General features: G+C 37.2%; 1 protein-coding gene across 4 annotated transcripts; it reads right to left on the bottom strand.

Annotated features, from left to right (window-relative positions):
- Nucleotides 1-124: 124 nt before the first annotated feature.
- mfrp (membrane frizzled-related protein) lies at nt 125-10,716 on the bottom strand. Of its 4 annotated transcripts, none has more exons than XM_026934947.3 (14): nt 10,374-10,716; nt 10,157-10,241; nt 9,935-10,043; nt 8,365-8,499; nt 7,864-8,019; nt 7,536-7,755; nt 7,151-7,281; nt 6,393-6,518; nt 6,184-6,260; nt 5,540-5,688; nt 5,015-5,145; nt 4,583-4,717; nt 2,633-2,760; nt 653-2,549 (listed from the first exon to the last, which is right to left on the bottom strand). In XM_026934947.3, the coding sequence occupies exons 2-14, from the start codon at nt 10,199-10,201 to the stop codon at nt 2,325-2,327; spliced, it is 1,767 nt and encodes a 588-aa protein (XP_026790748.3). In that variant the 5' UTR covers nt 10,202-10,241; nt 10,374-10,716; the 3' UTR covers nt 653-2,324. The 4 variants fall into 4 exon arrangements, with proteins under 4 accessions (XP_034166390.2, XP_026790748.3, XP_053095854.1 ...); XM_053239879.1 differs by having other exon boundaries at nt 10,157-10,238; XM_026934948.3 differs by lacking the exon at nt 10,374-10,716 and having other exon boundaries at nt 5,069-5,145; nt 10,157-10,337.
- Nucleotides 10,717-10,772: the final 56 nt, after the last annotated feature.

The following is a 10,772-nucleotide window of genomic DNA, read 5'->3' as shown; positions in this document are numbered from 1 at the left end:
ACTATCTGTTTACTATCTGAACCCCTGCCCCCACCCTTCTCAATTTAATATGGTCAGGAATTTTCCAGATTTAGTCATTTATTCAACAAGTGCAAACAGAAGACACAAGTATGACAATAATTTACTCTCAAACCCACTTCTATACAATTCATAATATACCGGTCCATTCTGGCATGTTAATTGGTTAAATCATTTTACTTTTCTGTTTTTATTTATTTAAAGTACCGATGCACTCAAGATATATATATACATATATATATATATATATAATGTGTATGTTTATAAAAATTTCATAACCCACTGTAACAAACATAATTTCAGTTAAATTTATTTGTATAGCACCTTTAACAATGGACATTGTAAATAATTTCCCTTCTATAACTATATACTATATAGTCAAAAAGTGCAATTGTGTAACCATGAAAATTCATTATAGTTTTCACATGAAGTCTATTTTGTTGACGTTATCAACTGTTCACTGATAGAGACTTGAGTGCAAAACTGTTCGTGGGAGTAGCAGTCCTAAAGCTATCATAGCAATTGTAGTCCTAAGCCATCATAGCAAACCTGTTAATATCAATTGAAGTCCAAAGCAATCTTCATGGTTTCTAAGTGGTACCATCCACAGTAATCTCATGTATCTTTAGGCTTTCTGTGAGGGGCCATCCTCAGCAGCTACGAGTGCTTTCCAAGTGATTAGAACTCCAACCAGAAGTAGGGCATCAGGATGGATCAGGCAGGTCCGGAGAGCAGAAGGGGTCAGAATCACTGGCATCTCAGGAGTAGTATGTGTAGCTCAAGAGAGAGAAAGAGAGAGAGATTGTTAGGTATGCTAATTGCCAAGTAATGGTTAAAGAATATATACATTCTGTGCAGAGTGCAAGCTGGGACTCTATCATGACTGGCTATGACAGCATAACTAAAAGGGAGAGCCAGAAGGTAACACAGACATGAGGGCGCCCTGAGACATGAAGCGGCCAGCGACTCCACCGTCAACAAACCTGAGTGAATGTGTGAGAGTGGGAGGGTGACAACATCCAAACATCCCAGTTCACCACAGCACTCTATGCCTGTGAACCCTACAGAACCCTGCTCCATTGCGTAAGACTGTGTCTGAGCCCCGAACACTAAGTGGAAGGCTGTTCCATAACTGTGGGGCTTTGTAAGAGAAAGCTCTACCCCCTGCTGTAGCTTTCACTATTCGAGGTACCAACCAGTAGCCTGCACCTTTGATCGAAGTAGTCGTGGCGGATCATAAAAGACCAAAAGTTCGCTCAGGTTCTGTGGCTCCAGACCATTCAGTGCTTTATAGGTCAATAGTAGTATTTTATAATCAATGTGAAATTTGATTGGGAGCCAATTCAGAGTGGATAAGATAGGGTCGATGTGGTCATATCTTCTGGTTCTAGTAAGAACATAGTAAGAAGAGCTTGTTTATACACCTACTGGAACATCCAGACCGTAAAGCATTACAATAATCCAACCTAGCGGTAACAAAAGCATGAACTAGGTTTTCTGCATCATGTAGTGACATTATATTTCTTATCTTAGCAATATTTCTGATTACTTCTGATTATTTCTGATACTTCTGTCTTGTCAGAATTAAGTAGAAGGAAGTTAATAAGCATCCATTGTTTAATGTCCATTACTCATTCCTCAACTTTATTAAGCTGGTGTCTCTCATATGGCTTTGCTGAAACATACAACTGTGTGCCATCAGCATAACAGTAATAGGTAATACCATGTTTACGAATAATTTTACCCAGAGGTAGCATATATAAAGAATAAAGAAGTGGGCCTAAAACAGAACCTTGCAGAACACCAAACTTTACCTTAGTATGCATAGAGCAGTCACCATTTACATGTACATACTGATAATGATCAGTCAAATAAGAACATAAACTAGCCATTAGGAAGGACACAGTTGTGTCCAAAAAAAAAAAAAAAGAGATATGAGGTCACTGAAATTATCCCCAGCCACTTAAGCAGTTAGTCATGGTTTGACATGAGAGTCTCTATGCTGCGAGACATACGGGAGCTTGGACAGCATATGGCAGTTGAAAGACCGGCTGAGGCAGATAAGATGCAGATTCTGGCCGCAGTTTAATTCTGTAGCTGAGCAAACTAAAAGGGTATAAATAAGAAATACAACGTAGTTCATTGATATTACAAAAAAGTATATCAGTATGGTATAAAAGAATATTTTTGGAGCACCCTGACAAAAGTAAGCTTGAATTAAACTAATAAAAACACTGAAAAATCTGCAGCAGAAATTCAATAATGCTGAGTCATGGTTTGAAACGAGTCAGTGTAAGCAGTGTTGTCTATGGCATGGAGCACTGCTTGGGGTCGTGTGAGTCAGGCAGCAGGTGACAGTTAAAGGGCCAGCTGAGGCTGAAGAGCTCCAGATCACGTGCACACTGGTGCTGTGCCGCTGAACACACGGAGCTGCATGGCTGCAGCACACCACCCTGCACACTGCACTGCGGCACGAACAGCGCACACATGAGCTGCCGCAGGGGCTTAAAACAATCCAACTCCATCAGCACCTGACCAAAGAGGAGGATGTAAATATGTAAAAAAATACAATACACTGAACATAACAAGCAGGATCCTGGGTGTCATTACGTACACTGTACTGACGAAGCACATAAGCAGCCTCTCTCTGATCAGCAATGGAGAGCCATATGTTGGGGAAGGACGTGAGATTATAGCTCAGACCTTGGCACATCTCCACCTGAATGGGCTCACAAGATGAAGCTGTAGCAGATAATGATTAAAATTGCAAATGAAATGGGCAGTGAAGGAAAGGTAATGGAGAACAGATCAGCTTTTTAAATAAGGAATGTTAGTATATTGGAGTGAACCTGAGACAGTCTGGATAAAGCCATAGTCACTTCATTTCCAGGTTACAGTGGTTCAGTCTATTAATATTAAATCAGTAATATGTAACTTCTGGTGATTTAATTTTTTTGGAGCTCTCTCTGGTGGAATTGTTACTGTAAGAAGCAATCATCTGTAACATTATTTGAGCTGCACACCCCTCTTCCTTCTCTCAGAGGGATCTCACGGTATACATTCAGGAAGTCTTCAAGTGTTTGTGAATGAAATATTGTCTAAAGATGAAATTATCTACTGCCATTATTGTGGTCTGCTCAATATTACAGAAGTTTTATGAAAATAATAAAACCTTTATTGTGTTCATTAGCAACAGTATCACAGGTAAACGTACTAGAAAGAGTTAGCCTAAAGTTATTGAAGAAAGTAGAAAGTGAGTCAGACTGCTCATTGTAGTTAGCTATTTGAGACAAATTCCATTAGCATGTTAGCAGTACTAGGTAATGTTGCCTAGCTAGCAAATACAAATTCACATATTATCTACAGATTCCATAATATGCTAGCTAGCTGGATAATTAATATATCTTGACTGTTCGGCAATAAAAGTGGATGTTGAAATTGTTGCTATCTCTTAAAAAAAAAAAAAAAGCCAAGCCAAAAATGATCATTGTTTTAGCTCAGGTTGGGTCACTCCCTCTTTTCTTGGCTTGACCACCAGTAAAGCCAGATAGGATATCTTCCAGTTTTATCCACCTGGTTGCTTCAAAACCTTGTCATTTACATTTACAGTTGACAGAGGCCGTCATCCAAAGCAATTTACAGAAATAATTTGTGGCCAAAATCATATCCTCAAACTAGTACTACCAGACCAGTGACTAACAACACCCTTAGGATGGTAATATTACTGATTAGTATGATCAATAGTAGCCTAAGGTTGGGGTGTGCTGATGTAAACTATATGGCCAAAAAGTTTGTGTACACCTGACCATCACACCCTTTTTGAAATTCTCATTCCAGATTTAGTCCCCCTTTGCTGTTTAATAACCTCCACTCCATTTGTTCATTCAGCCATAAGAGCGATAGTGAGATCAGGCACTGATGTTGGGTGAGGAGGCCTGGGGCATTCCAGTTCATCCCAAAGGTGTTCAGTGGGGTTGAGGTCAGGGTTCTGTGCAGGCCACTTGAGTTCTTCCATGCCAATCTTGGAAAACCATGTGTTCATACACCTCACATTGTGCACAGGGGCATTATCATCCTGGAACAGGTTTGGGCCTCTTAGTTCCAGTGAAGGGAAACTGTAATGCTACAGCATACAAAAACGTCCTATACAATTGTGTGCGTCAAACAGTTTGGGGAAGGGTGTGATGGTCAGGTGTCCACATACTTTTGGCTATATAGTGTATGACCTCTGAAAATCTGGAGTCAGAACAGACCCAACTGCTCTACTTTCCAGGTAAACAGTGTCTCCAGTATTGCTACTTTGGAGTATTTTTTTTATCCAATATCTCCAATATTGCTACTTATATATATATATATATATATATATATATATATATATATATATATATTTTAACAAAAAACACATAATTATTCTTTAATCTTTAAACATAAATGTTACATATGCCAGCTTTAAAGGAGAGGTTATAAGGTTATCCTATTATGTTCACAGCAATGCACAGGCATTAAGAAAAAAAATTATTATATTACTTATGGTTGCATCTCAGCAGTGCATGTGTGTTCTTACTGAACAAGGGATAGGTGGAGTTGCTGCAGTTTTGCTCATCTGAACCATCTGCACAGTCTTTCCAGCCATCACAGAACCAGTCATGGTGCAGACATTCCCCTGTGCTGCAGGCAGACTGCCCTGGACTGCAGCCTCCTTAATAGAGTAAAATTAACCCACAAACATGAAATGTTATATATTCATACATATATTCATAAATCTCTTTAATTAACACACGTGATAACTGACATAAAGGGTAGTAATAGTCATTTATATTGTTGCATAATAAGGTGGTGCTACTGTATATCTGTTTATTTATATCTGGTATCTTGTCACCTGTTTTACAGAGCATACTATTTACAGTGATAATTGTTAATGTTGTGTCTGCACCCCAGTGACCTATGAAAGAACTGTCAAGTCTAAGCATATAGTCACAGCCCATATAATACTCACTCTCTGAGAGAGTGATGACCTGATAGGAGGCATAAAAGCCACTGTCAGCCACACCTTCATCAGCCACAAACACCACACTCATCACGGGCCCAGTGGAGGTGAGGTCAGGAGGGAGGTCTGAGCCACAGTATCTATAGCAACCATTAGAGGGAGATGCAATGATTTTATCTAGCAGAATAATCAGAGGCGGCTGGTATAAATGGTCTAACTAGCTAACACAACAGTACCAGCAATGGTTGTAAGAAAAATATACAGAATGTTATGAAGAAGTGAGACTGAATCTGATTTCTTTCTAGCCCAGACTGTAGATTCATGCAGTGAAAAGTGAAATGCACTTTAGATTTCTTCACTATTTGGGCTGATATTTTTCCACTTGCTTTGCTGACACATCTATAGTGGTTGAGAAGCCACATGTGAAATACAATAAAATTAGGTAGTATTTTTGTTTTCAGGCATCTGTACTGTGCTGGTGCTGGTAAGAAGAAATATGAAAGATAAACAGCAATTTAGATATAGCATTCTCACCTGCCTAGGATATTGCTGTCTCCAGTGCTGCTACTATCATGAACCTCAACATAGTCAAACTCACAGACATCTTGAGTCTCCAGGCTGAAGTTATGGAAACTCAGTTGTATAACTTGGCCTTTCTCTGCAGATATAAGCCATGTACATCTCTGAGAAAGTGCAGCAGAGATATATGGATGAGACTAAGACCCCTCTTATACCTGGACATTTCATGTGACTTGTATTTGGATGGTTTTCTGATAAGATTTTAACTACATGCATTTATAGTTGTAATCAAATGCATCTCCTGTTGATTGTACATTAATATCCAAATCAGCCAATTATATTCAAACACCAGCTTCCAGTGTTGTACCTCCTTTTTTGCTGTTTTCTGAATAAAATGGTTGCTACATGAAATAGTGATTTTTTGCTAACATTTTTTAAAAGCACTAACATTGGCATACACAGAGTGTGTGTTAGCTATTGGGAGGGATTTCTCTTTGATTCTACACATTTACTACACATTTTTCCTTGGTTTCATCAAATAAGAGTTTAGAGTAGTATTTTAGATTAATTAATTCAGAGCAGTATTTTAATAAATGATTAAGGTACTGTATTAGTTGATTATTTGCTCTCATCACTAGTTTGCTGAAAGTGACACTTGCCTGCTGGTGAGGATAAGGCTTTGGGTGATTTGGACTGGACATTGAGCCACTTGGACCTGTCTTTTCACCTCCACAGTCTGTGCAGCAATACAGAAATTAGGAGAGACAGAATTATTAATTTTATGTGAAAGGCCAACAATCCACTCTCCCACTACATGCATAGTACAGTTAACCATGTACTAATTAATGTGGGAATTCAGAGCTCTTACCCATGTGTTTGTGGCTGCAGTTGGCCTCATCTGTCTGGTCCTGACAGTTCAGCTGGCTGTCACACACAGACACAGGCAACAGGCAACGGCCGCTATCGCACATAAACTCCTCTGGAGAGCAGCTTTCTAACAGCAAACACCACACATACCAAGAATAATTATCCAAAAGTGAATTCCACTGGTCTTATTTATTTATATTATTTTTATACCACAAAACCTGTGACACACCTCACACCCACACACCTTTTGGACTGTAGTCGCCCTCATATGCAGCTATTAATATTGCTTTATGATGTTATGTAATTGACATAGTCTGTCTGCTCAGCTTTGAACAATTACACCAAATCCTGATGATGATTCTACTCTTCCATGTATTTGGTGTGTACTGCTTGCGTATTTATTGTATTTATGCTGGCCTTGTTGCTTTTATTGGAAGTGTACTTTTGCACACTTGCGTTACACTTATTGAACAATTTTGCACTTTATGTAGTTCTGTGTACAGAATACTGTATGGTTCATTTAATGCATATCCAGGGTTCTCTCAGTAACAATGGACCTCAGCAGAATACAGCACAATTCTCCAGTATCAGAGACATGAATCATTCTCTAAATGTAAGAGACTTTTACACATCTTACGGCTACAACTTTTCATCTTCTCCATTTCCAGGGAAATAATGGCTATTTTTGACTGAAAGTATGGAGTTCAGAGACTACTTCCAACATAAAACACATTACACTATGAACATAAATACACTTACTTTGCCATGGAAGGATGGCGTGATACTGTGCAATGAAGCCGTTACCCCCAATACTGCTATCAGATCGGAATGAAACCCATACAGTGCTGCTGTTAGTGTTCACAGTGGGTGGAGCCACATTACCACAGAACCTAGAGGTAGAGGGACTTTAATTTGACTAATTTGTAGGCTTAATCAAATTACATTTGTATTGATTTGCATTTGCTCCATTTCTGTGTGGGTTTTAATGTTATGTTATTAGTTTTTGGAGATATTTGGAGAACTCCTTGTGTTTCATGGATGTTCAGTATGAGTATATTGTGAATATTAGTCCTGGGATGAGCATATTACAATGTTTATGTTTACAGTTGTGCATAAACGGTTTTTGATGACGAGCAAGGCTGACCTGGTGACTGTGGTGGTATGCTCTCCCTCTTCTCTAAGCTCCAGCCAATCAAAAAGGCATGGTCCTGGTCCCTCAATGGCCAAGGAGGAGATGTAGAGCTGCACCAGAGATGGGGGAGACATCCTGATCACCCACACACACATGGAGTCAGGAGGATATGGGCCTGGATGGTTGGGGGAGCTGATAGTTCCCTCTGATTCAGTCAGGACCCCTCCACATTCTGGAAGATGGGAGGTTCAAATGATAGAAGCGGCTGAACTTTAAATGATACTGAAAGTGACAAGTCTTTTATTTGTAAAATAAAACATTAAAAAGGCCAAAAATGTACTTGTATATGGTATGGGCTCTTGCTCAAGGTGTGGCATGGGTGAGCTGTATTCAGGAAGAGGAATAGTGGGATTTGGGATAAGACTTTGCTGAACGCTGTCTCCACTCCAGGAGTTTAGAGACAACACTCTTCCTTCAGCAGGGTCTCCATTCATATCTGTGAAAAGGACACAAATAAAAGTAACTTTTTAAAAACTCTACACAAACACCTCTCTGCACAAACAAATAGCTTGGCATTACAATAGTCCAAAAGCAATTAATTAGTAAGTCCATTGCAAAAATTGCTTTATAATGAGTGAATCATCATTGTTTGTAAAAGATGAGCCACTATACAGTCTACACAACAGGAATAGGCAGCTACAAATGATTTGATAATAAAATCATAAGCATCAACATTTATGCAGTGTACAGTAAACACCATAAACATCAGTAATATCACAAAATTACACTCTGCGTGATCTGTATCATTATTGCAATAAGAGTACGAGTGCTGCTCACTCACGTATGAGAACAAGTGCTAGTGTGAGTCCCAGGACAGCCAACAACAACAGAGCAACTGCTGAAAACACCAGTGCTCCCCAGCTACACCACTGTCTCCTCACACACACCACGCACAGAGCAAACACGCTGCTGCCTCCTGCAATACCACAGCCAGCAAAGCAGGCAAGTGAGAACAGTGAGGACAAATACTAACCAATACTAATTCTATTAAATTCAAAAATTCTAATTTTATTTGTCACAGGCATAACCATACACAGTGCGACTTGCAGTGAAATGCTTTGTACAACTGTTCCAACATAAAAAGAAAATATAGAAAAATATAAAATATAAAGAAAATATATACATACAAAATGTATATAATAAAGACAAATATGAACAAAAATATTAAATATAAGAAAAATACATACCTGAAAAATATATGAAGGGATTTTTTTTTAAAAAGTGTATAAGAGTATATATATATATATATATATATATATATATATATATATATATATATATATATATGGATATATGGATGGTGGCAGCAGCAGTCCGACAGTACAGATATAAAGTGCAGACAAAATTAATAATTGTAAAATCTTTTATGATCTGTATCAGAAGTGTCAGAGCAGGAAAATGGAAAGTACACATTGCATGAGATCCTACAAATCACTATTACACACATAAGACAATATCACTGCATTTCCTGGTCATATACAGTATGGTGCAAAATAAATAAAAAAAATCTACTTTCACATTTAAAATGTTTATTTGTGTGACAATAACTATATAAATACATTTATAAAGTAATTAAGTGTACAGTAAAATCTTCTCATGTATAGTCACAATTTTATATAATTTCTGTATATAACTCTCTATTTATAAAACTCCATCAACACTGAAATTTCATCAAAACTGAAACAGGTCTTGCTCAGTCCCAGGTACTGAAACAACTCATAATCTTGTTATGTAAAATAATCCTATTGTATTGTTTTTCTTTTTTAATTTTTTATTTATTTTTTTATATAAAAGTATGTAATTTGGTGATATTAACATTTTGGTTGTGACCTAAATTTTACAATACAATTTTACAATCCCTTTCAGACAAGTCAGATACTTAAATCTTCTAATATAACAAAAGCAATTGTTAATAAATAAATATAATAAAAGCACATTTTAATATAAATCAAAATATATTTTTTTAATTGCAAAAATTAAACTTAACCTTTATTTTTCAATATAATTTAAGGGGTTAGACTGTAGGGCAAGCCTCAGTAGAAGGTAACATTAAACCCTTCATTGTTTTAAAAATTCAGTGTATCTGTAACTACAAAAATTGATGTTTAGAATGTTTCAACTACCCAGGTATGAAATTTGTTTCAACTACCCAGGTATGAAAATAATAACTATATTAAAAATAATAACTATATTATATTATATATAAAATAATAACTATATTTTTTATATTAAACTATATTAAAATACTATATTAATAACTATAATATAAAATATATATATTTTTTTCTTCAAAATTAGAATAAAAAATAAGAAATTTGAAATTTCCCATTAAAATGCTAAGGGATACTTACGAGTTGTAGGACTGTTGACGGGTTCTGAGGATATGGCAACCTTAAATACTTCTGTTTTGATTTCGTCATGCTCATTGTCTGGCTCAAATGCTGGATTGCAAAATACATTCTGGGAAGGTTAAAAGGCAAAGATCACTGTGATAACTGTTTTCAGTCCTGTGATGTAGCTTCTATATATTTAATATCAAACTTTTTTGTTATCAGAGGTTTTTTTTTTCTTACCTTATACAAATCTGAGTCGTGGAAGGATGTTTCAGGGTCTGCCATTTTCCCATTCCAGCAAGACTTTCGACATTATTAGTGCCTGCTTTTATCCATAAAATAGCACAGAGAAGTGCAGCAGGGCATGAAAATGCATGTTTTAAGTAGAGTAGATATGTTCGAGTAGATGTAGGTATTCATGCTTAGGAGTGCAGTTTTTCAGTAGTCGATTACTCACCATGCTGAAATTGTTCCTGTATTGGTGTGGGTGAGAACCCAGTATCCTCCCCTAAATTTTTCACAAAGCCAAGTCAGCTGAGAGGACTGAGCAGGCTGAGAAGAGGGAGGGGATTTAGGATCATTTGGGGCACTTAAATTCCTACTAATGAGCCTAATTTTTGCATCTCTCTCTCTCTCTCTCACACACACACCCATGCACACCAAGGCATACTGTCTGGTCTTCACCAAATGCTAGAAATAGCTGTCCTAACCTTCATCTAACAAACTATTTAGCTTAATGGTATTCTTAGTACCTGAACTACTGAACTAACAAGAGGATATGTTTTGATAGGCCAAAAAGCACTGTATCAAAAAATGAGCAGAAGTTGTGTTTTCTTTAAAGAGTTGTTTAAATATT

This window comes from Pangasianodon hypophthalmus, chromosome 14, assembly GCF_027358585.1.
Source record: "Pangasianodon hypophthalmus isolate fPanHyp1 chromosome 14, fPanHyp1.pri, whole genome shotgun sequence".
Classification (NCBI taxonomy): domain Eukaryota; kingdom Metazoa; phylum Chordata; class Actinopteri; order Siluriformes; family Pangasiidae; genus Pangasianodon; species Pangasianodon hypophthalmus.
The sequence above is the reverse complement of the archived record's forward strand: the minus strand, read 5'-3'. Positions and strand labels throughout refer to the sequence as shown.

What these genes read in the sequence shown, in the direction of transcription:
- mfrp (XM_026934947.3), bottom strand. Translation starts at nt 10,201, where the DNA reads ATGGCAGACCCTGAAACATCCTTCCACGACTCAGATTTGTATAAG. An exon ending in AGAGCCCATACCATATACAA is followed by an intron (nt 7,756 to 7,863) that starts GTACATTTTTGG and finishes CCCATCTTCCAG; the next exon opens with AATGTGGAGGGGTCCTGACT. An exon ending in ATGTGCTTCGTCAGTACAGT is followed by an intron (nt 2,550 to 2,632) that starts GTACGTAATGAC and finishes CTCTTTGGTCAG; the next exon opens with GTGCTGATGGAGTTGGATTG.